Below are 25,841 nucleotides of genomic sequence, written 5' to 3' on the forward strand. Positions count from 1 at the left end.
CAAGCTTTCAGGATGGCAGTCATGAGAGGAGAGGCAGGAGATCTGAGAGGGGCAGAAGTAACAATCCAGCATAGCACTAAGTATTTGAGCTAGATGCCTCGAAGAAAATTAATCTTGTAGTATTTATCTTGATATGTTATGGGCAGAATTCTTTGCTAACATCAACTACCTCTTTGCTTGTAGCACTAAGTATTTGAGCTAGATGCCTTGGAGAAAATTGATCTTGCAGTATTTATCTTGATATGTTATGGGCAAACTTCTTTCCTAACATCAACTACCTCTTTGCTTGCATCGACTCTCTCTCTCTCTCTCTCTCTCTCTCTCTCTCTCTCTCTCTCTCTCTCCTCTCTCTCTCTCCCCCCCCCCCTCTCTCTCTCTCTCTCTCTCTCTCTCTCTCTCTCTCCCTCCCTCCCTCCTCTCTCTCTCTCTCTCTCTCTCTCTCTCTCTCTCTTTCTCCCCTCCACTTCCCTCTCCCTCCTCACTCCCTCCCTCTCCCCCTCCCTCCCTCCCTCTCTCTCCCTCTCTTTCTCTCTCTCTCTCTCTCTCTCTCTCTCTCTCTCTCTCTCTCTCTCTCTCTCTCTCTCTAAAGATCCTTATGTGATTCTAACAATCCAAAGAACCAAAAAAATAATTCACTAAATTGAGTGATATCATATTAACTGATAAATATTATCATATTACAAAATATTATTACAATAACTAATATAATGTAAATATAAAAATCTATAATCTTCACAAGATTGATCACATGTTATGCTAGCACATACATTGAAATTGAGAGATATCAAGCAAAAGTGTAAGTAATGATGATATATGCCTCTAAGAGTGAATTATATATTAGATAATCATCACATCGAGATATGAAGTAGAGACATATTTTGTGATTTTATTATTTTATATGCCATGAATAGAAAATTGATCTTTTAACCTTATCCAAGCTCCCAACACGTGCTTCATTAGATAAATACAAACATCAGGATTCATGGGTCACATGAATGAAGGTTCGGAGTCCTTGTTTGCTCTTCGCTCATTTCTTTCGATTCATTAATACGAGAGGTGTAGAAACGCCCCTATCGACGACTCCTCATTGAATTAGTGAGATGTCACACTTCCATTAGCCTTCTCATTTCAATTTCAATCCTAAAATATATAGCTTGTACTTGAGTTGTACACTCGTAGAATTTAAAAATAGAAGAAATTAAGAAGAATAGAATATTGGAATGGAAGATAAGAGAGCAATAGTAACAACAACATAATATAGTGATGGAGATAAGAGAGTAATATGAGAACAATTTTGACCTTGATTTGCATGTCATCTTTATTACTCTAGCACAAGGGTGACATTCAATTAATGCTCATCAGATTGTAGTTCAATTTGTTGTGACGAGATAATACATTATCTACTTCTCGACATCTCTTTGACCTTACAATGTGCTTCTAGAATATGTGTGTGTTTGATGGGTATAATTCAATAGATGTAATGAGAGTGAGATACTTGTTCTTTCAGATTTTGATGAGAATTTGATATCATTTTCGTGGTTGAGCATGCATATTTTCACATTTCTTACCATGCACCATGCATAAGGGCTAAAAATATGCATCAATGTGCATCTAGCATATGTGTATGTGTCCAATGAGTATAATACTTTTCACACGCCTTAACGAGAGTAATGTCCCTTTTCTTGCAAATTATTTTGTGGATTAGCTATCATTTGCATGGTTAAGCATTCACACTTTACAATTCTTACCATGCATCGTGCATGAGTGTTAAAAAATATTACGCATCCGTGTGCTTCTAGCATATTGTGTTTGTCTTATGGGTATGATACTTTGTGTAAGACTTAATGATACTAAGATATATTCTTAAAATTTTCTATGTATACCGGAATCCCTTTCATGGTTGGGCATGTGTATTCTGACGATTCTTGCCATGCATCATGCATGAGTCATAAAAATATGTATCAGTGTACTTCTAATATATGTGTGTGTGTCCAATGGATATGGTAAATTTTGAAGCTCTTAAATAGTGTAATATCCTTTTATTTTCAAAGTTAGATGTGGATTGGGTATCATTTAATGGTCAAGGTTTCATGTTTTCACATTTCTTATCATACATCATGCATGAGTGATAAAAATATGCATCGACGAGCTTCTAGAATATGTATGTGTTTGATGGGTATGAGAAATTGCATAGGATTTAATGAGAGTAATATCCTTGTGCTTTAAAAGTATGATGTGGATTGGATATCATTTGCATGGTTGGGCATGCATTATTTTATATTTATTACCATGCATCATATGAGTGTTAAAAAATATATGCATTAGTGTGCTTCTTAGCATATGTGTAAGTGTCTAATGGGTGTGACCCCTTGCACAATATACAACATGATAGCAAGATCCTTTTTCTTGCAAAGTTGGATATGGATCAGGAATCTTTTGCATGTATGAGCATGCCTATGCCCACCATTCTTACCATGCATCATGCATGAGTGTTAAAAATATGCATCGGTGTGCTTCTAGCATATGTATTTGTCTGATGGTTATGATAACTTGCATAGGCCTTAACGAGAGAAAGACCCTTTTTCTTGAAAATTTTGATGTGGATCGGATATTATTTGCATGACTTGGTTGCATATTCCCACAATTCTCACCATGCATTGTGCATGAGCGTTAAGGGATGAATCGTTGTGCTTCTAGCATATTTGTGTGTGTTTGATGCATATGATACTTTTTATAGACTTGATGAAAGTAAGATCCCTCTTCTTGAAAATATGCATGGTTGGGCATGCATATTTCCACAAATTTTTCCATGCATTGCGCATGAAATTGTTACAAATATGATTCTAGCATATTGTGTGTGTTCGATGGGTATGATACTTTACATGGTCCATAAATATAGTAATACCTTGGTGCTTTTAAATTTTTATGTGGATTGGGTAGCATTAGTTTTTACAAAAGTTTTTGATGCATCATGCATGAGTGTTACAAATATTGCATCAATATGCTTCTAGCATAAGTGTGGGGTTCAATGGGTATGATGGGTTCAATGGGTATGATACAATGCCTATCCTTGTTCTTGCAAGGTTCTATGTAGATTGGATATCATTTACATGGATGATGAGAGTGCTCTCAACGGAAGCAAGAACGGAAGGAGAGGAGAGAGAGAGACAGAGAGCCACACAAGTTTGGTGGGTACAGAACCACCCTAATCTTCTTTTTCATTCATTTATATATGTGTTTGAGTATTGTACATAACCGGGGTAAAGGCACAATGACCTTTAACCCCCACAACCTCCCACTTAAAGGACAATGTGCCTTTAAGGGAGAACAACCAGTGAGCATACTATCCAATGCCCATCAATACACGGCAATACTCAAACCGCTGACTAGGTAGACTCTTCGTCAACATATCTGCAGGGTTATCATCCGTATGAACCTTGACAAGCTCTATGCGCTTGTCCTCAAGTGCCTCCCTGATGAAATTGTACCTGATCTCAATGTGTTTGGTCTTTGCATGAAAGACCAGATTCTGTGCTAGCTGAATAGCACTCATGGAATCACTATGCAATGTCGGTACACCTGTATGAATCCCCAAATCTCCCACTAGCCGATCAAGCCATATAGCCTCCTTGCAACCCTCTGTGGCTGCAACATACTCAGCCTCTGTGGTAGACAAAGCAACACACTTCTGTGCACGAGACATCCATGACACTGCACCACCTGCAAAGGTGAACACATAACCAGAAGTGGATCTCCTACTATCCACATGCCCTGCATAGTCTGAATCTGTGTACCCAAGTACACGCATGTCTCCTCTACCAAAGCAGATGCACATCTCCTTGGTACCCTTCATGTACCTCATGATGCACTTAACTGCCTCCCAATGCCTTTTTCCTGGATTAGCCATATACCGACTAACAACTCCCACTGCAAATGCAATGTCTGGTCTAGTAGCTATCGTAGCATACATAAGACTCCCAACTACTGATGCATAAGGAACCTTGGCCATCATGGCCCTCTCCTCATCTGATTTAGGACTATCTGTGTGACTCAGTTTCACATATGGAGGCAATGGAGTACTCACTGCCTTCCCCCCCTCCATATTGAAACGCTGCAATACTTTTGTAACATACTCTTTTTGTGAAAGCCAAAGGATTTTCCTACTCCGATCACGCGTGATGTGCATACCAAGAATATGACCTGCAAGTCCCAAATCCTTCATATCAAAGGCCTCATGCAACTTGGCCTTTAATGCATCTAGCTCATAAGTATTCTTGCTAGCCAATAGCATATCATCCACATATAGTACCAGGATTATCAGGCTATTATCCTTAGCCCTTTTAGTGTAGAGGCAGTGATCAATTTCACTCCTTCTAAAACCCTGGGACCGAATGAAAGCATCAAACTTCTGATACCATTCTCTAGATGCTTGCTTAAGACCATAGAGACTCTTCTTCAGCTTGCAAACTAAATGCTCTTTGCCATTTCCTTCAAAGCCTTCCGGCTGCACCATGTAAATTTCCTCATGCAAATCCCCATGCAAGAAAGCTGTCTTGACATCCATCTGCATAAGCTCCATATCCTCTATTGCCACTAGTCCAAGCATGCATCTAAGTGTGGTCATCTTCACAACCGGAGAGAATATCTCATCAAAGTCCACACCCTTCTCTTGCTTGAACCCTTTAGCAACCAAACGGGCCTTGTACCTAGCACATCATCACCTGTGACCTTCATCTTGTAGACCCATTTACATGGCAATGCTTTCTTTCCAGGTGGCAAAGAAACCAAGTCCCAAGTCTTATTCTTCATAAGTGAACTCATCTCTGATTGCATAGCATACTTCCACTTGCGTTGATCCTCACGCATCATAGCCTCTCTGTAGCAAGAAGGCTCCCTGCAATCAGTACGCATCACATAGTCTACCCCTGGAACAAACCTATCAGGCGGTCTAGACACTCTAGAAGATCTTCTCAAGGGCATTTCAACTTGCTGTCCCACCTGCATATCAGCCACATTTGGCTCATCATTTCCACCAATAGATGATCCATCATCTACCCTTGATATACCTGTGGGAGTACTTGGTGGTACCATTTCTTGCACATTTGGTGCATGGACAGCTTGTTGTCTATCAACATATGCAGGTGGATTCACATCCTGGAAAGTGATTCTCCTCATTTCCACATCCCTCATGGGTGCCTTATGCATCTTCTTCTCATTGAAGACCACATCATGGCTGCGTATGATCTTCTTTGCTTCTGGATCCCAGAGACGATAGCCCATCTCTCCACTTTCACCATAACCCAGAAAGATGCATTTCCTAGACTTAGGATCTAGCTTCTTTCGAAGCTCTTTTGGCACATGTGCATATGCCTCACACCCAAATATACGCAAATGAGAGTAAGAGGGCTTCTTGCCACTCCATGCCTCTTCAGGAATACCACCATCCAAACTCTTACTAGGTGATCTATTGATCACATGCATTGCAGTCTTCATTGCCTCAGCCCAAAAACCACCAGAAAGACTTGCATTGGAAAGCATGCATTGCAACCTTTCTTGAATGGTACGGTTCATCTTTTTTGCAACTGGATTTTGCTCTGGAGTATGAGGGGATGTGAGCTCCGTCTTAATCCCACGTGTATCACAGAAATGCTGAAAGTCATGAGAGAGATACTCTCCACCATTTGTCAGTCCGTAGGCATTTAAGTGTTCTACCTGACTGATTCTCAACCAAGGCCAGTCATTTCTGAAATACCTAGAACACATCACTCTTCCGAGCTATAGCATAAGCCCACACTTTCCTAGTTGCATCATCAATGAATCTCACATAGTATTCAGCCCCGCCTAATGACCGTGTAGGCATGGGACCGCATACATCTGAATGCACCAAATCAAGCATTTCAAACTCTTTCTTTCCCCTTCTTTTATGGGCTGATTTAGTCTGCTTCCCATAGAGACAATGCTCACTAAATTCAAAATCAGAGAAACTCAAATGCGGTACATAACCCAAACGGCATAAGAGTTTCATTCCATTCTAGCTCATGTGCCCCAACCTGCAATGCCACAAAGAAGTGCTTGGTTGCTCGGTTATTGCAACACCAGGATCAAATACCCCTGATACATGTAAGGGATACAAAGTCCCACACTTGGCACCCCTGGCCAAAAGCATAGAGCCCTTCTGAATTTTCCAACTCTGAAAGCTGAAAGTGGTGTGAAAACTAGCATCATCTAGCTGACCCACTGAAATAAGACTCTTGGTCAGCTTAGGCACATGTCTCACATGTTTCAAAACAAATGCAACCCCATTTGCAAAAGAAAACTTTATGTCACCTGCTCCCACTATGTCACATGCATAGTCATTTCCAAGATGCACACAACCTGTCTTTCCACTGTCATAAGTGGAGAACCATTCCCTATGGGGAGTAACATGGAATGACGCACCAAAATCCAAAATCCAATCCTAGGAATATGCATCATCTGAAGTGGTAAGCAACTCTGCAGATAAACTAGACATGAAGAGAACGTCATTGTCACTATCATGTGTGACTGCATTGATCTCCTCGATCTTCACTTTTCCTTTGTCCTCCCTTGGACTCTCTTCCTTTTGATTTGCACCCCAATTTGCATTCTTTTTCTTATCCTTTTGCTCTCTTTTCAGCTTGTAGCAATCCTTTTTCATATGGCCCTTCTTGCCACAATGGTAACACTCAATGTTCCGTGCCCTGGATTTGTTACGAGACTTCCCTCTTTCTTGGGACTTCCCCTTGAACTGTGATCTGCCCCTTTGCACATTTAAGGCTGCATCCTGCTTGTTGCCATCCATAGACTTCCGTCTAATCTCCTCAGCCAACAAGCTACCCACAACATCATCAAATTTCAGTACTCCACCAGGTGCAGAGTTACTGACAGTTGTACGGAAGGTATCCCATGAGGATGGCAATGAACATAAGAGAAATATTGCCTTAGTCTCCACATCATTAAACAAAGTTCTAAACCCATTGGACGCCATTTAGACACACTCTCAAGTGTCTGTATAGCTGGTGAAACTTCCTTGGTGATGGTTTTGCCAATGATGAATGAGCCTTTGAATCCCAATCCTTGAGCTTTTTTCAAAACTCAAACTCTCGGTCAAAATTGTCACAGTCGTGCTTACACGGAAGCATGATTTCCACTCGAATAACTTAATAAAATTCAGAATTTCAAAACTTTATACCACAACTTTAAATGTATTCATATCACATACATCCACATAGCAGCAAAAGATAAAAGAGAGAGAAAAAGTACACTGGCACCCAATTGGGTGAGAATGAGGCCGCTTCCCCCAACTGGGTAAAACTAGTTGTATTTTTTTAAATATTCATTGATGCTCAGCCTCACTAGAATGGTAGTCAAAATTTTTAAACAAGACCCTCTCTAGGAAATCCAAAATTCTAGATCGAGAATATAAGACTATTATGATCATCTTTCTTTCCAAACAAGGAGTAACCAGGCAACCCTTGGCCTTTTACTAGGTGGAGAAAGCCATAGAAATGGTCTTGGTCCTCCTTATCCCTTAAATAAAGGAAACTCAGACTCTACCCATCAGGGTTAGTATAGAAACCTTAAACTCTAGAAATATGAATCTTTTCAACGAAAGGCAAAACCCTAACCTTTTTTATTTATTTTAGGATAACCTAGAGATAAAGTTATCATCCAAAAGCAAAAAACGATTTTGAAACAGGGAAGAAGAAATAGATCAACCATAAATCGCACCTTATAGACTAAAGGTTGGCTACTAGAGAGATAATGTGCTAGAGAGAGAAGGTTGATAGAGTGGCTTAGCAAAGAGGGCTGATGGAGCAAGGCTAGAAAGCAAAGGTAGGAACAAGCCAAGGATGATCTAGAAGTGAGGCAAGGCCCAGAAAAGCTAGGGAAGATATAGAAAACTCAAAAGCTAGGGTTAGGAACAGAAAACGCTTTACAAGAATATGGAAATTTGGAGGAAAAGCCAAAAGCAGAAAAGTTAGACTCTAAATAGAATAAAGGTTAAATCTGAGAAAAGCAAGAAAAGAAACTATTGATAATAATTTAACTTGTTACTTTGTACCACTCTACCTATACACAATAATTAATTAATCTAGGGTCCTAGGAGACAATAACCCTCTAACTTAAACGGATTGAATTTAGCTCTAGACAACTCATAATTCTACCAAATTAGAACCATATTTTAGCTCTTGGAAAGCCTAGAAACTAGATACTCATGAATAGGGTTTTGAGAGCATTTCCAACTCACAAGACTATGTGATCTAGATCTATCCCCATTAACTAAGAATCATAGCCTAAGACACCAAGGCTCACCCCCAAAGCCATTGAAGGTGTTAGGAATAGAAAAATAAGGTATGGAGAAACCACTATGGATGTGTGAGTCATCATCAATCTCATATAACATGTTGGTAATTTAATACTAGGTGGAGGTAAGATAGTCATTCGACTCATAACTTCACGAGTGCGAAGTGCACCCCATGCACTAGCCGCTGACATGGATGTGACTATGATGGGTACACCCCATGGCCATGCTATGGATGGCATAGAGAGAGAGAGGGGGAGAGAGAGAGAGAGAGAGAGAGAGAGAGAGAGAGAGAGAGAGAGAGAGAGAGAGACCGTGTTGAAGATGGTAACCATATTGAAGATGGTAAACATAGGCCATGCTGGAGATGGCAAACTGAGACTGTACTAAAGATGATAGATCACACTGAAGGTGATAGAGCCATGATGAAGGTGATTGGTCATTTTGAACGTGACAAATCACACTAGAGGAAAAGGATTGCATTGAAGGTGGTCTGAGCTATGATGTCTATAAAGGGTCACACTAACAGTGAAAAGTGCTATACTAGAGATAGCAATGCATGGTGATCAACCATGTAAAGAGAGTCCTCTAAACTACCAATGAAGATGTGCACATGGTAGCAGAGGTTTCCTGATCAAGATGTGAAGTCCTATCAAAAGAACTCATATATTAGAAGACACATATGTGGTTCATAAAAATGAGATCTCAAGAAAGTAAAGGTACTGATAAAAACATATGGCAATAAGAAATAGCCAATGTTACATGGCCTCCATCTCGAAAATCCGGTTGCCCTCAAGTGGCAACAAGTTAGATGGGAATACTGCATCGTAAAACTTCCTTGCTAAAATTAATGAGCAAGAATACTGCCATATATGTGCATATAGCATGAGTCTACTATGAGACTTGAAAAAGAAGATAATAGCATAAAGAAAATTGACTAACATATTTATGTTTGTCAGCTAAAGTGTTGAAACAATCAACAGCCTTGAATAGAACAACCCTCCATCGCCGATTTATGAACTACTTATACTATTCATGGGTTTGATTACCAATAACTTTGTGAACAAAAAGTAGACTGTCTCTATTCCTCCACTTTCAAGATAGGTTTCCCTTTTTCCATCCTTTTATCATTTGTAGGTTGTCCAGCATTTTATTCTTTTTCTTCCCTAAAAGGACAATCCAAAAATCTCTTTACATAATTGAATTTGATAAGAATTAAGCATGATATTGCCCATCAGGAGGGGAATCTGCGTTGGGAGGGGAATCTGTGTTGGTGGGGTGAAAGTGCTCCAGAGACCTTCTGAACCCCCTTCCACTTCTGAAATTCCATCTACCTTGGTCACCACCTCTGTCAACCCTGCATTAAAGATATGGTTTCTTGCTCCCCTTCTTGTCAATGGAGAAAAATACCTCTTTCTCCATGACATCAAGGTCATGTTTGGTCTCCTAAAGGATGAAGCCCTTGCTGTCCTGTGTGGATACGAGATGGACACTACTATGCAAGAACCTGGGTCTTTGGGAGTAGATGATTCAACAAAAGAGGGTCTTGCTTTGACACTGGCCACAATCAAACATGTGGACAAATCGATCTACTCTAAGCTACCTGATGTGCCAAAAGAATCCTCCACATCTCACTCTAAACAGTAGGAGACCACTTGATTCATCCTCACTGAAAAGAGGAAGGGAAGAGCATGACAACTCCATAGTGGTAAGAAATTACGAGCTTGAATTTCTTCTCTCTTGGTATAATTTTTCTTTATCAGCCTTTTAATGTAATGTTGGATTGTTGCAAGAGGCATTGAGGTCGACCTGTTCTCATATCGACAACACCTTCTTTGTGGTAGCTTCGATCGAGATCGCATTGACATATTACCTTGGCCAAGCAGAAGGGTGCTTTGTGGTTATCCACAAGAAGTTCTTGCCACAAGGCACTGAGGACCTCTTGAAGTGCAAAGCCTTGTCATGGGTGATTGGTCATGCTGACATCAATCAAATTGCTAGCAAGGTCATTGTGGGGAACCACATGGTGGCCCTCAATGCATTTGGAACCAATTTTTAAGGTATGGCATTAACACGGTAGCAGCCATGTCCCTGGCCAGCAACAACAAGAGTCTTGATGCTCTATGGACTAGATTTAGAGCTAGGAGTTTATTTGGGAATTCAAAGACCAATATTCTCAATGTTTTAGATGCAACAAAGAAAATGGATAGGATGTGAAGCCTTATTGTAGCATAACTTTTATTTTATATAAATACATATATACTTTTTCTATAGTGTCCTAGTTTTCCTTGTTTTACAAAAATTTATTTTATGTTTTCATTGCATTATATAACTTTAATTGTTGTTAGTATTAATATTTTCATTCATTATTCTCTTCAAAAGCATGCTATCAAATAAGGTTTTGCACTATAATGGTCATTTCTGAGCAATCCAGCAAGAATCTCACCCTAGCATAGAAGGCAAAAGTGCTCGGCATCACATGAGAAGCCCAAAAATGCCAAAACCCTCTGTCTGGTGGGCTTGAGGAGCTGGCCTATCGCATCTCAGGGTCTTCGCTGTCCTTGGCTTATTTCCCTGTGTGGTTAAGGCTCTTGCTCAGCTCATATCAGAGGCTCCTCATATGTGACAATTTCAAGGCATTGAGCTTTGATGATGCTCTTTCGTGAGGTCTATTAGACTTGGTTGGAGGATTGGGGCCAAGGTTCATAATATCTCTGAGCCCACCAAATACTTCCTCTTGTTGTGGCTCCTTTAGTTTCTCCATCTCCTCGCTTCTCCCTTCTTTCTCCTGTTGTTGGTCTAGATGTTCCATGCCAAGACCCCACGGGAAAGGGAGGGGCTTGAGAGGGGTTTGCAGTCAATCATGATTGTTGGGACTATTTTGAACCTCTAGGGAGACCTCTCTGCTTCCACGGTTAGTTGTGTGGAAGGTCTGAGAGGAGCCTTGATCGTACTGGGATTCCCTATGAGAGTCATAGGATGGGGACTCACATTGCTGGGACTCTTGCTGATGCGAACCGCCTTGGGATCCCTATTACTGATCATTGCCTTGTTGGTCACTGGGACTCAGAGTGTGTTCGGAGGCCATGGAGTTTTGAGGAGGAGAGCATTTGGTCTATCTAATGCAGGCCAAGATTCTCCATGATCAGTTATACAGGCAATGGGTGTTACCCTAACTATGAGTCAGTTGGCATCGCTCATTCTTACCAAGATCCCTTCGAATTACGACATAGTTGCATGAGCATTGGGGTGCCAGGTCACAACACATCAATTGGATTTTGATGATCTAAGCTCCCTTCTCCTAGAGCAGGAACTCGTTCTTGTCTCCTAGGGAAGGCTCAAGATTACTCAAGGTGGCAGTCCACTTGGAGGTGAAGCACTTTCATTAGTACACAAGAAAAAGCAGAGCAAGTGTTACAAATGTAATAAGAGAGGGAAATTGGCCAGAGATTGTCAATCCAAGAAGAAATCGAAGGGCTAGGACTCCAAGTTGGATTGCTCTTCTCAGTTTGGTGGTTCCAAGGTAGTTATTGGAAAGTCCACCCTAGCCTTCTAGCACTAGTTTCGGGTCCCCCCACGGGATGTAGGCAAAGAGGGCTTCTGGGAGGGGGACTGTGCGCTAAGTCTGTCCCTAATCAGTTGAATCTTTGGCAAGCAAGGTAATAGTGTAGAGCTATGGGACCATATGAGTTCATGTTTCATTGCTTGGTGGCACAAAGACTACGGACCTTGTCTCTTTCGGCATTCGAAGTCCAGAGTTCTTGTATGTGATGTGCTCACGGGAGGATACAGGTCGTGGTGTGTAACACAGACTATTATACCCCACGAGGAACTTAGTGCAACTGTCTTGGAAAATTATATGTGAGGAAGATTCCTTCTCTATTCTATGCGGCATTTTGGTTCGAGGATCGGGGTTATTTGGTGCTCTCAGTGAGGTGAATCCAATATGGCAATCATGAGGTTCCATGATGCACCTTCATCGATTTGTTTCTTTAGATTATACACACTTTGAGCTCCAAGGAGGGTATTGGAGTTATGTGCATCTCATAGTGAGAGAGGACTCATTTGTGGGTGTGCCTGTCCTTTTGAGGATAGGATTCCCTATGGATATAGGCCTTTTCCCAGGCTATAGGGAGGGTTGGTTGGCTAAGCTTTTAGGGCCACCTCGCCAGGCCACATTAGGCCTCAACCCTGGTTGGGTCAAACCAACATGCAAGTCGGTCGACTGACCCTGGGTCAGCCTATTTGCTGGCCTTGGTTCAACACTAGGTAAGCCTATAGAAGGCCCCGCCTCTCCAAACCTGAATAGATCTTCTATAGCATCTCTCCTCCTCCTCTTTTGGTAGATCCCTTGCTGTATATGCAATTGTCTCATTCATGTGTTCTCTCTCTCTCTCTCTCTCTCTCTCTCTCTCTCTCTCTCTCTCTCTCTCTTTCATGGATGCTTTCGCACTGCACCACTCTCACACCAAAACTCTACTAGAAGACAACCTACATAATAAACATCTAAGGTTCCCTTACTCTAACAAGTAGCCTAGAGGTAGAAGTCAAAGTAGAGCCAAAGGTCTTGTGTGCCACCTAATAGGGGTTGCTTATTAGCAAAGTTAGGGACTAGCTAAGGAGGAGAGGCGAGGGGGGGGTTGGAAGGGCAAGGGTTAGGAGTCTCATGCGGAGGGTTTAAGATTGAGCCAAGCCCTAAAAGCTTGCTTGAGGGGTGGGACCGGGGGGGGGGGGGGGGGGGGGGGGCATGGAAGGGCAAGGATTAGGAGTCTCGTGCAGAGGGTTTAAATAGATGCTTGATTGTTAAGCCAAGCCCTAAAAGGCTACTCGAGGGGCGGGGCCGAATGTAGTAACTATCACCAAGTAAATAGTGCCGAGTAAATGTAAAGTTGACCTTTTATTCGACCATGTCAAAGACTTCTTCCTTTATTTTTCTATGGTCAAAAAGTTTCTTTATTTGTTCAAAGCATTGACTTTGGTCAATGAGGCTTGACTTCGGTTAAGGAGGCTTGGCTTCGGTCAAGGAGGCTTGGCTTCAGCCAAGGAAGGTTAACTTTAGTCAACCAAGATATTCCGACCCCCTTGAGAGAGATTTGATTATATTTAAGAAGTCTTGATTGTTGGTCAAATCGCTTAATTATGGTCAAAGAGGGTTGACCCTCATCAACCAAAGAGTTAAAGTACACACATTACTCTGCACGGTGTGGATGGCCCATAGAGACTAGGACTAGTCTCAAGATTTATTTTTCCATGCAAAAGCTAACAATTAATGGGAGCCATGGTTGAGTACCTTAATTTAATTGTGCAGGTCCCTAGAGGGATTAATTGCCCTATTTCTATGGAGCTAAGCTATTCCATGAGGTGCTAGTGTGACCGAGACCTTGGAGAGCTCTAAACGTTACCACATCATGACATGTAATAGGATAGAATCTTAAATTGTTACAAGTAACCGTTGCCAACTTTGGGGGACTAGGTCTATCCACTCTTTGTACTCAGTTCATGGATCATTACGCAGCCTAATGCTGCAAGCTTTGTACTCAGAATTTCATCATTGAATAAAATACATTTCAGGGGGGGTGCCTAGCCTATTGGTTCTAGGCCCTAATGTGCATGTGAGTGATGAAAGAGAGAAGATTTTTGGATCGTGAGAAGTGGCGTGCATAATTTATGATCGGGTGCTACTTGTTTTCAATCGTGAGATATGCCATTGGATTGCATAATTCAATCACGAGATCTGCCAATGAGATTGCAATTAACAATTGGGAGGGCAAACTGAGCATAAGGGAAGGGGCCAAGTGACATGTCAACTAGGGGACTGACTAGGCAAAAGGGTCAATTTGTGAAGCATTCGGCTAGGTTTAGGTCGTCTCAATGGAGGACGAGAGTGGAGCTAATGCTAATCCCTCTAGGGGTAGGAAGGCAACAATCTTCAATGAGGATCTTGAGGAAACCATAACGCCACAAAGTAACTCTGAACCTAGCAAGGTTATGATAAACAGGGATTCAGGGAAAGAAGCACCCTCCTATGGAAATAAAGCAGAGAAAGGTGGTCAATGTCTCTATTGAATCTACTACTCCCTATTCTTGGCCTTACGCTTTAGGTTGTTGCACATCCATGAGGCCTATGGCATGATCGTTAACCGATTGTCTTGACTACATATCTACATTCTTTTCTCGATGCATCTTGGTTGAGACCCCACCCATGGTGGAAGAGCCAAGACATGAGGGCGGACCTATGATTTGTTGTGGCACATTGCCCCATCCTATTGACTAAGAATCAGGAGAGCCTTCTTGTTTCTTAGTAGTAGGGTGTTTATGGGAGAAAGTCTAGCTAAGTGGACAAACTCTCTAAAACAAGACACTAGACATGTAAACCTACGACCTTCACCTCCACCTTGTAGAAATCCCCTCAAGTCTCCACAATCCAAAAGGAAGAGACTCCACATCCCTAACTATCACACGAACCTTTGATTCTCCATCCATGAGTATCACAACTTTTGAAGTGGGTGACTTCCAATACATCTAGTACTAACTCTCTTGGTAAAACAAGGAAACATAGAGTGACCAAGAGCCTCGACACTTAGTGCCGTGTTTTCATGTCATCCACCATGAAACCATGGTAAGAGGGTGAAAGAGAGACCAAGTGAGAGCCTAGAAATATTGGATCCCTCTATAACAAAAGCTAGGTAGTCTCCAATGAGGTGAGCTAGACAAGGAAGGCCCCTCCCCCATAGGTAATGACCTCCAAAATGTAATACCATATGGTGCCAAACTCTCCGGACCTAGAATACATCCTCCCATGACCCACCACCACAGTTCTCCTTCGAAGCTCCTAGACAACAAGCTCTACTTGTTTATCTTGGTGTGAGAAATCCGGACGGTATGCATATTTTAAGAGGGAAGACCCCTCTCCCATAGATAATGACCTAAATGTGATACCTTACTCAGAAAGACCAATCATGAACCTAATGAACTTTGTATCAGACCTCAAATGCATTCTCCGATGGTCTACCACCATATCCCAACTCTGAAGCTCCTAAAGCATGCTCTACCAGTTATTTGTCCTTGGGTGCGAGGGAAATCCCGATGGCATGCATATTTTAGAGCACATTCATGCAAATATCACTAATGATTATTTCTCTGAGAAATCTATCGGGTCCTGCATTTTGACGGCCTCCTCAACAACATCACGTCCTACAAATTGAAGCCATTGTGCACAACCCAAGTACATGTGACAAACAATGACGAACAATGAAGCACCTGACCATCCATATATTAGAGAGAACTCCCTTGCTTCAGATCCGTTATAGCAATCAAGCTCAGTTATAGGCTACTGGAATCAAGCAAAAAACTGCAAAACGCAATGAAGAATATGATGTTACTAAAAGGAGGAGAAGCAGCTCTACCCTTCTCTCTGATGATATACGAATCCAAATCATTCTAGATAGTAGAGTCAATCATCACAGTGCTTAAATATTTAAAGATGATCCTGGATGCCACTAGCAAATACATACTATCCTAGAATGCATAGTGGAATGAAACTGTAGTGCCAGAAGGACAGCTCCTTCAGATCATAACAAATAGCAGCTCTTCAATGTATGGTCCTTGTAAGACAAGCCATGTTGTGTGCACAGCTACCCCAACAGTAACCCCAGGGTGCCAAAGTAAAAGCAATTGATGTTTCAAATCTTGATTCAATGAAGTCACAAGTGCAAAATTTTAAATGTTCCAAACTGTTATAGAAATTTAATTTCTACAAAAGTGGCAACATAAAGAATACTACGTTTACCACAACTTGACGGTGGCTGATAACTCGCAACAATAGCCATGCTACTCATTAGCTTGCAGCACCAGCAACAATAGAAAGAATTTCAAATCCAAACATCATCGCTTTCTTTGTGGCATATACTTCGGGGAAACCAAGTAAATGAACAAACTATACGATCAACTTCAAGATAAAACACAAGGTTCTTCAAGTTTGGTGTTCATACAATTATACAGAGATCACCATGTTCAGTTTCCATCACAGGATTCAGACCTGATGATGGTCTACACTATTTCATATAAAAAATCTCAATATGCTCCATACTCCTTGAAGAAAATTCTTCAGGAAGGTGCTTCTTACAGGAGGCAAGCTCAATTTGCAAAGGTTATAGGGTACATAGTATGCCATTCCATTCAATTCTAATCCGTAGAACTGAACTATATTTGGAGGAAGATTTCATGCAGCTACTAATTCCCTGGCTTTCTCCTCAGTCTCTGACCTGTTTCCTTTTTGTGTATTCCGAAGTATGGATTCTTCATATGTGATGCTAAAGGCCTCCTCATCTGCATCTGGACGTTGACCTCTAATCAAAGCTGCACGAAGTAAAAACCTGAAAAGACGGCTCACTGGATCTTGCAAGCCCTCAACCTTATAGTGTCCAAACCTCCAATCCCTCCGCACAAAAGGCCTCTCAATAGGTACATCTAGACCCCCTGTGAACATATACATTGAAAATGAAAACAAAACACCAGCTTCAATTTTTGTAGGGAGAGAAAGAGAACCTATTGGTGGTCTGAGAGCATGATAATAACTGTGTGCATATGAGAGAGAGAGAGAGAGAGAGAGAGAGAGAGAGAGAGAGAGGGAGGGGGGGGCAGCACCAAGACTTATGATCTTCCATCTCTCACGCCCAGAAGTTTTCATACGTGGAATAACTACAATTCCTTACAAGCTTGGCTCTACACCCTTGAGAGATGTCAATTCGGAGCAAACATGATAGCTCCAACTTCAAGGTCTCCAATTATTAAAGCTCTTGGCATTTTAAAAACACATTTAGTTTCAAGTTATCTTTTACCTGCATACATCAGACCATTCTGGTCTGCTGCACGACAAAAAGGGTGCGTCTTGCCCTGTATCGCAGCTATCTGCAGCTCAGCCCAAGCCGTATCTCTTTGCTCTTTTGTTACTTTTCCAGTCTTGGCGACCTGCCAGTTATGAACTTAGTTTGAAAATTAATGTCCAAAATTAAGAGCTAAAACTAATTAAATATTCGCAAGATGCAACATGAAAGTCTTCAGGATCAGAAAATTCAAATTTTTTACCTCAGAAAATAAGTAATATGACGGCCGAGGCATACGCTTCAAATCATGTTCACGGTCTACCGCAGCTAGTCCGAATTTTGGGCCATACCCATCAGCCCACTCCCAGTTATCAGAAGTGGTCCAGAAACAGTAACCCTGAACAGGAACACCCTGAAAAAGAAGGCCACTTGTGATATTCTACAATTCACAGAATAAAGAGCCAGCCACAAACCTGAAAAAACTAACCACACCTTATCCATTGCTGCTCGGACAGCCAAAAGATGCTCCAACATGTAAGGTCGGCGAATGTAGTCTGTGGCATCTGAGACACCATTTTCTGTGATTATGTAAGGCAGATTATGCTTTTTGTACCGATCATGGAATCCAACCAAAACCCGATACAAGCCATCAGGATAAACTCCTCGCCCAGATTCACTGTACTCGTCATTTTCAACTAGCTTCAGCCCTGGTGCAGACACCACCTCCTGCGTAGAAAATACGGAACATGAATACATGTGCATCTATCTGGCCCAAAATGTACCCCAAAATACCAGTATACTAATCTGACCACAAGAGAGTCCAATAGGACAAACCTGGCCATAGTAGTTTATGCCTATAAAATCAAGTTTGTGGCAGACATCATCTATGTAAGAAAATCGAGTCATCTTGTCAGTTAGCATCACTGCCGACACATCAAAAAGACCGTATGGCCGCATGAAAGAAACATGGTGGGCAACACCAACCCTTGCTCTCATGGTTTCTTTCTTACTGCAATACAAGCCACCTCTGGTTAGTATGCATCACAAGGAGATGTGAACATCAAAAGACCAGAAACATTTCTCAGTATCCTGAACTCAAAATCATTCATCCCATACAAACAACTGAAGAAAGCAGAACACTGCAAAATGTTGAACCTACAAAAGAATTCCTGCAGGGACTTGAGTGGCCAAAGTATAAGAAACTGATTAATGTGGTTTTCTCTTGCAAACTTCAAAGTAAGATCTTTAAAACTTGATGTAAGTCAAAGAATGTGGACTGAAAAGCTGTACTTCACATCCATCACTGGGAGACCGTTCTAACTTCCTGTGATCAGAGCTTTATCAATACTTGGTTAGCGAAGTCACCCACACCGTGACCATAACCACAACCTCCATGTCCCATATCATGGGAGTCCACCAATCGAGGAGTTTGGCCACGCTAGGCACGCCTACTCAAGGTCCCACATCCCAAGGAGTCCATCTCGAGGGATCCTCGTAGATGATCCCATAGGTCAATATATATACTCACCAAGGGGTGTCCTTATCTCAAGGACACCCATACACTAGGTGTCCTTAAGGACACCAATGCACTGGGTGTACTAACCGACTCATTTTAAAGAGTCCAATGCTTCCCATGATTAATGCCAGCTCATGATATGATCTTCAGGTCACCATACCATTTCACCTACCTCAAAACTACCTGTAGTATGAAGTTTTGTGCTAGAAAGCAAGAAATTACCGCACTCCCCCAAGATTTGTCATCACTGTATCTACCCCTTTATTTGATAAGAAGTTTAGGGACCTCCTATTTCTGAGAGGTCTTTCTCTATAATCCACAGCGGCTTCCAGTTCGTAAGGAATACAAACCAACAGATCTTGTAGATAGACAAGCTCCTCTGCTGCAAGTTATCAACCTTGCCTAATTTCTCTCTTAGGCAACTTAAATGGAAAACTGGACATAGCTTTACATCAGGCAGTAATTCCAACTCACAAGATGGGTTATTGATTACGCAAATGACCTTGAAAGCTCCACAATAACGAGAAAAGAATGAAGCTTAGCAGCGTAACGTAGTTGCAAGCGGAGGTCCAAAGCCAAGATGAAGCTTCGTGGCATGACGCCAGCCACAAGCAAAGGTTCTGCATAGATCCCTTGCTCCTACTTCCACTCTCCTCGTACGAATTAAGACTTCAAATCCTCATGCTCGAAGACAGAAAAGAAGCTTGATCTACATAATCACATGTTCCCCTTCACCACAAGGCTTTTCTATATTGTTAACAGCATGCCCTTCAATAGAGTTTCTTCCTTTACCTGACGTAAACTTCTCTCCTTGATTTCCTGGTGTTTTATTCTCCCGTCTGTCCATTTTTTATTTGGTATCCTCGCAAAGCAATGTATTAGAAGACGGAAATGTTCAAACTTTCATTGGCAGCTCAATTCAGACAGCCCTCGTCTCTCATCATCAAAATCAAGATGCACATCTGAGCACACAGCATAAGAGGTTTGGACACCTCAATTTTAAGAGCCTAGTATCATTATAAAAAACAAATATCAAAGAAGGTCTTCCTGCGCAGAGCATGTTTCTTCATCTTTTTTTGGTTTCCTGAATCTTGATAGGCCTATAAGAATGCAGCTTGACTTGCATTATAAACTTCACCAGTTTGTAATGCTCTAGAATCTTTTGGGATTCTGGGATAACAAAGTAGCCCAAGGGGAGTGCATCTGATTTGCATTAAACTAAGCTCTATGCTGAGCCTTGTGAAGGTTTTCCTTTGCAAACTGCAACATATCCTGCTGCAATTGCAGAAAATCAGCAGCTGCTTTTTGTTAATATTCCATGGAGCCCTAGGCTGATACATGGAAATAAATGGACCCAGCTTAATGGCTGTATGCCTTGCACTATTACATGCAAACTCAGCCATGGGAAGATATTCTTCCCAGTCAAATTGCCTCCGAGAGACATATGCACGAAGCATATACTCGAGAATCGAATTAACTCACTCCTCTGTCCATCTCACTTCGGATTCATATGAAATCATAATGAAATCATATGAAATCATGCTGAGTTTTGTGTCCAGATTCTTGAATACTTCACATCAGAAATGACTTGTGAACTTAGGATCATGATCACTGGCAATCTCAGCCAAAGGCCCATAAAGACTAAACAATATCTCTAGAGACAAACAATTGTGCCAATTTGTGATGCCACTAAGACTTCGCATGATGAGACGTAAGAGGCTGAAGAGTTGGATGCAGAAGCTCTCTTTAAGGTGCAATTGGCAAGTGCAGTGGGCACCCTCACATAATTAACTTAGAACTTGGCTGAGATTTTGAATGTGCTTCCCAGAAGAGAAAAGGTAGCCAAAAAGAAGCAGAGGAAGCAAAGAAGTACTCATCGACATTCACCCCATGGCGGACAACCACCAATGATGCCCTCAGTTGGTCCTGGGATGGGAAATCCCCAACAAGCCAACAACTTTCAGTCCATTAATCAAGGACAGCACACTTTTCTCCCCTCAATGATGCACCCAAGGCATTTTGGCGGAGGTTATGTCTTTCAAGCCTAGAGGAGGTTCTAGTAGGACAGCCTCGAGAGGGGATGGGCATGCCTGGAATTTACTTGGCAAGCATGCAGCCCAGCATGCAGAATTTTCAGCAACCTATGATGGGAGGTATGTTGGCAGGTAATGCAAACATGATGTATGCCGACATTAGGATGCAGCCCAAAATGCAAATGGAATGCCTGGAATGATAGGTGGTCCAATGCATATGTCTCAGATGCAGGGAATGGGACCTGGAATGGTCAACCCAACCATGGAAAGTGGCGGTAAAGCACAGAGCATGGGACAAACATAATGCACCTCCATTTTTGAGTCACCTGTGTCTGACAATGTTGTGCCCAAGGATAAGTTAAAAGACTTCAAAGAAGGTATGGCTGCAGTAAAGTTTGAAACTTCAATGGAATGCAGGACAGGCTGAAGGCTTTGACCTTTATACAACCTACAGAGGGGATGGGCATGCCTGGAATTTACTTGGCAAGCATGCCGCCCAGCATGCAGAATTTTCAGCAACCTATGATGGGAGGTATGTTGGCAGGTAATGCCAACATGATGTATGCCAACATTAGGATGCAGCCCAGAATGCAAATGGAATGCCTGGAATGATAGGTGGTCCAATGCATATGTCTTAGATGCAGGGAATGGGACCTAGAATGGTCAACACAACCATGGAGAGTGGCGGTAATGCATAGAGCATGGGACAAACAATATGCACCTCCATTTTTTAGCCACCTGTGTATGACAATGTTTTGCCCAAGGACAAGTTAAAAGACATCAAAGGAGGTATGGCTGCAGTAAAGTTCGATACCTTTAATGGTATGCAGGACAGGCTGAAGGCTTTGACCTTTGTACAACCTACAGAGGGGATGGGCATGCCTGGAATTTACTTGGCAATCAAGCTGCCCGGCATGCAGAATTTTCAGCAACCTATGATGCAAGGTATGTCCGCAGGCAATGCAAACATGATGTATGCCAACATTAGGATGCAGCCCAAAATGCAAATGGAATGCCTGGAATGATAGGTGGTCCAATGCATATGTCTTAGATGCAAGGAATGGGACCTGGAATGGTCAGCCCAACCATGGGAAGTGTAATGCACAGAGCACGGGACAAACAATATGCACCTCCATTTTCGAACCACCTGTGTATGACAATGTTGTGCCCAAGGCAAGTTAAAAGACTTAAAAGAAGATCAAGTTTGAAACCTTCAATGAAATGCACGACAGGCTGAAGGCCTTGACCTTTGTACAACAGTTTGATGCAGCATATGCCAGTGGCACCTTCACAGAGTCTTCAAAAATCAGAAAGGCAGCCACCTTTCTCAAAGGCAATGCGCGCGCAGTGGTGGACCAACTTGCTTTTACAGGGTAGAGCTCCTATCACATGGGTGGAGTTCAAGCAAGTGTTTTCAGCTGTTTGGCTCACCACTACCTTTGAGGTGGACATAATGACAACCTGGCACAAGCTAGACGCAGCCAATTGTAAGAACCTGGAAGAGTATAATAAGAAATTTTGGGAAGCATTGCTGCCCGTGAGTTCTTACAGACCTGTGGAGCTGTCTGAACAGATTGAGAAGTATTGTTGTAGGCTCCCAAAGGAAATCCAGGAATACTGCACCAAAACTAAGTTTCTAACATGTCTCAGCTTATTGAAAGAGGCACTACAGCATATGCTCTCTTGCAAGGAAAGACTTCTGCATACACACCACTTCCTTGCATCAACCTCATCAATCTCATGATCTCGCCATTCAAGCATCGACCCCTCTTATAGCTCTACAACCTCCTCTGTTCTCTGTTGTGTTCAGTGGGCTACCCCACCTCCTCTTTAGTTCGCTACCATTGTTCCATCTAAGATTTCTATCAAAGGGAGTGTGAGAGAGGGGGGGCCAAAGGGCATATTGGCGGTGCAGTTATTAGTCTTGCTTCTCTATGGAAATTAGTTTTGGTCTCATTGATTTTTCATAACTAATTGATTAGGATATTGTCATGTCCAATGGTGTCCATATGTATGTCTATGTTTATGATCCATGCCTATACATGCCTATATGCCTATTTATGTTTATGATATTGCAGCCACCACAAAGGTCAAAAGTTTAAGGGCAAAAAGCTCGAAAGTTCAAGAGCTTTGAACAGCCCACTAAGGCTTGCAGGACAGAGGCGAGTACCACCTCGTCCAAAGATGACAGCTGAAGAGAAGCAAGCACTTTATGATGCCAATAGGTGTTACATATGCAAGGAAGAGGGCCACCGAGCATTTGATTGCCCGAACAAAAAGAGGAAGTTTCCCTTGTCGGAGCAGGGTGAGAAAAGGGAAGAAAAGAAGGATGACTAGAATGGTAAGAAGCCCAAGCCCACTGCTGATGTTTTTTTTCTGACATAAAAAAGAGCCCCCTTCCTGTGGTGCCCCAGCAAAACATCACATCCATTCGAAGACATGATATAAAACTCTTTAGTGTCGACATAACTCTGAATGTGCATGCGTAGCTTGCCAATTATCGGAGTAACTGCCTCATTGTGCCCAGGGCAAGCCATATCTGCATCACAAAGGGGCCCCATCTCTTCTTCTTTTATGCACAATTTTCTAGCCAGTTCTGAAGAAATGAAATTGGTGTGGGCCCCTAGATTAACGAATGACAAATCTGTCTAGTCACGGATTTTGCCCCATGCTCTGCATAGCTCCGTGGCATCCACATCCTGTACGGCTCCAATCACATTTGACATTGACTCGCTGAGGGATAACCTATGTACTGGATACAAAGCTTAAAGGGGAGTCTACTCCATATCAGTCTCGACCATTTCTAATGTAATGAAAAAGCATCATTTAGCCTATTTGGTTTTTGCACAGGAAAAACAGCCACCTCAAGAAAGTTCTAATTCCCTACATGCTCTTTTTACCTCGAAATATATCTAGATGAATCCGGGAACATTCCCAAACTCATCCTCTAAAAACACAACATGGTGCAGTTTCAATCTCACGATAGTCACTCATAAGATTGAAAACCATAAACTCCATCACGCATAGCAGGGACTAGCTACTATGACATACCCACTGATGTCATCAGCACCCAACAATGGGTGTAGACCATAGTATAAAAATATGCTCTCACACATACAAATCCACACACTCCCACATACTTGAGCATCCTTTTATACAAAGTCTTTGTACTGAGTTTTTGTCGGCACTCCGGAGGTGAAGGGAAAACTCAGCCATGATGAAGGCTAGGACTAAAGCAGAAGGCTAATCAAAAAGTAGTCCAAAATCTCTTCATTCAAGCTACAATTGCTTGTGAACATTACCTTTTATGTGCTGATTTTTATGTGCATACAAATCATCAATCCTTGAAGTACTTTTGCACTCAGAGAAAGCTGTCAAAAAAACACATGCGGTGGGCAAACTTCCTTTCAATGTTTCATTTTATGTGCCTGGCAAGAAAAATGTTGTCGCAAACGCACTTTCCAGGAAGCCAAGTCCAGATACACTATCAAAGAAACCGCAAGTTTTAGCTGTCACAATTGCATACCACAATGAACTTGATGCCATGAAGGATCAGTATGCCAACGATGATGTCTTTAAAAGGATTTATGATCAGCTGGATGAGGGCCAAAGATATGGATGGTTTTCTGATGATGCATGGCAGACTTTGTGTCGTCACAAAACACTTGAGGCCAAAAGTTTTGATGGAGAGTCATGCCCCACCATATGCAAGACATAGAGGCATTTAAGCCACAGTCAAAGATGTGGAGCACTTCTTCTACTGGCTATCTTTGAGGAAGGATTCTGAGGCATATGTGAAGACATGCATCATTTGGCAAAAAGTGAAATATGATAGTTACAGCCATTTACCTAGATGAATCCGGGAACATTCCCAAACTCATCCTCTAAAAACACAACATAGTGCAGTTTCAATCTCACGATAGTCACTCATAAGATTGAAAACCATAAACTCCATCACGCATAGCAAGGACTAGCTACTATGACATCCCCACTGACATCATCAGCACCCAACAATGGGTGTAGACCATAGTATAAAAGTATGCTCTCACACATACAAAATCCACACACCCACACATACTTGAGCATCCATTTATACAAAGTCTTCGTACTAAGTTTCTGCCGGCACTCTAGAGGTGAAGGGCAAACTCAGCCATGACGAAGGCTAGCACTAAAGGAGAAGGCTAATTAAAAAATAGTCCAAATCTCTTCATTCAAGCTACAACTGCTTGTGAAGTCTAAACGATTTCATTTCTCTCTCTCCCAAACGAGCATCTAAATCTAAATCTAGCTGATAGGGCAACGCACCATTTAAGATAGAAAGAATTATCGCAATACCAGCAAGCCGCAACTTGGACGAAAACTACACAAGGTGAAATTTGCATGTCCGCTAATACAGCAGAAGCATATACCTAGATGAATCCAGGAACATTCTTAAACTCATCCTCTAAAAACACAACATAGTGCGGTTTCAATCTCACTATAGTCACTCATAAAATTGAAAACCATAAACTCCATCACGCATAGCAAGGACTAGCTACTATGACATCCCCACTGACGTCATCAACGCCCAACAGTGGGTGTAGACCATAGTATAAAAGTATGCTCTCACACATTCAAAATCCACACACCCACACATACTTGAGCATCAATTTATACAAAGTCTTTGTACTGAGTTTTTGTCCGCACTCCGGAGGTAAAGGGCAAACTCAGCCATGACGAAGGCTAGCACTAAAGGAGAAGGCTAATCAAAAAGTAGTCCAAATCTCTTCATTCAAGCTACAACTGCTTGTGAAGACTAAACGATTTCATTTTAGCCTCTCCCAAATGAGCATCTAAATCTAAATCTAGCTGATAGGGCAACGCACCATTTAAGATAGAAAGAATTATCGCAATACCAACAGGCCGCAACTTGGACAAAAACTTCCAGATAGACCCTGGCAAAGCATTGCCATGGACTTTATTTTTTATCTGCCTCGTACACCGTGAGGTCATGATGCTATTTGGACCATAATTTGCAGATTCAGCAAACATGCCCACTTTATTCCAATGCGGAAGAAAATTACAGCACATTAGATGGCGAGATTATTCATGTCTCATAATTTTAAACATTACCGGATGCCTCAATCCATTGTCAATGATTGAGA

The 25,841-nt window shown here is 41.9% G+C and overlaps 1 protein-coding gene across 1 annotated transcript in view; it reads right to left on the bottom strand.

The window, feature by feature from the left end:
- Positions 1-16,192: 16,192 nt before the first annotated feature.
- Positions 16,193-25,841, bottom strand: part of SFR2 (Glycosyl hydrolase superfamily protein) — a 38,244-nt gene continuing 28,595 nt past the window's right edge. Inside the window, exons 7-11 of the mRNA XM_087385795.1 lie at positions 17,983-18,157; positions 17,641-17,874; positions 17,411-17,560; positions 17,164-17,293; positions 16,193-16,801 (exon numbers count right to left, since the gene is read on the bottom strand). Of these exons, the coding sequence (XP_087241921.1) occupies positions 16,545-16,801; positions 17,164-17,293; positions 17,411-17,560; positions 17,641-17,874; positions 17,983-18,157 (946 nt within the window). The 3' untranslated portion in view covers positions 16,193-16,544. The remainder of the gene's footprint in view (positions 16,802-17,163; positions 17,294-17,410; positions 17,561-17,640; positions 17,875-17,982; positions 18,158-25,841) is intronic.

Source organism: Dipteris shenzhenensis, chromosome 15, assembly GCF_047967505.1.
Source record: "Dipteris shenzhenensis isolate YYH24624 ecotype China chromosome 15, Dip_SZ_1.0, whole genome shotgun sequence".
NCBI classification, from domain to species: domain Eukaryota; kingdom Viridiplantae; phylum Streptophyta; class Polypodiopsida; order Gleicheniales; family Dipteridaceae; genus Dipteris; species Dipteris shenzhenensis.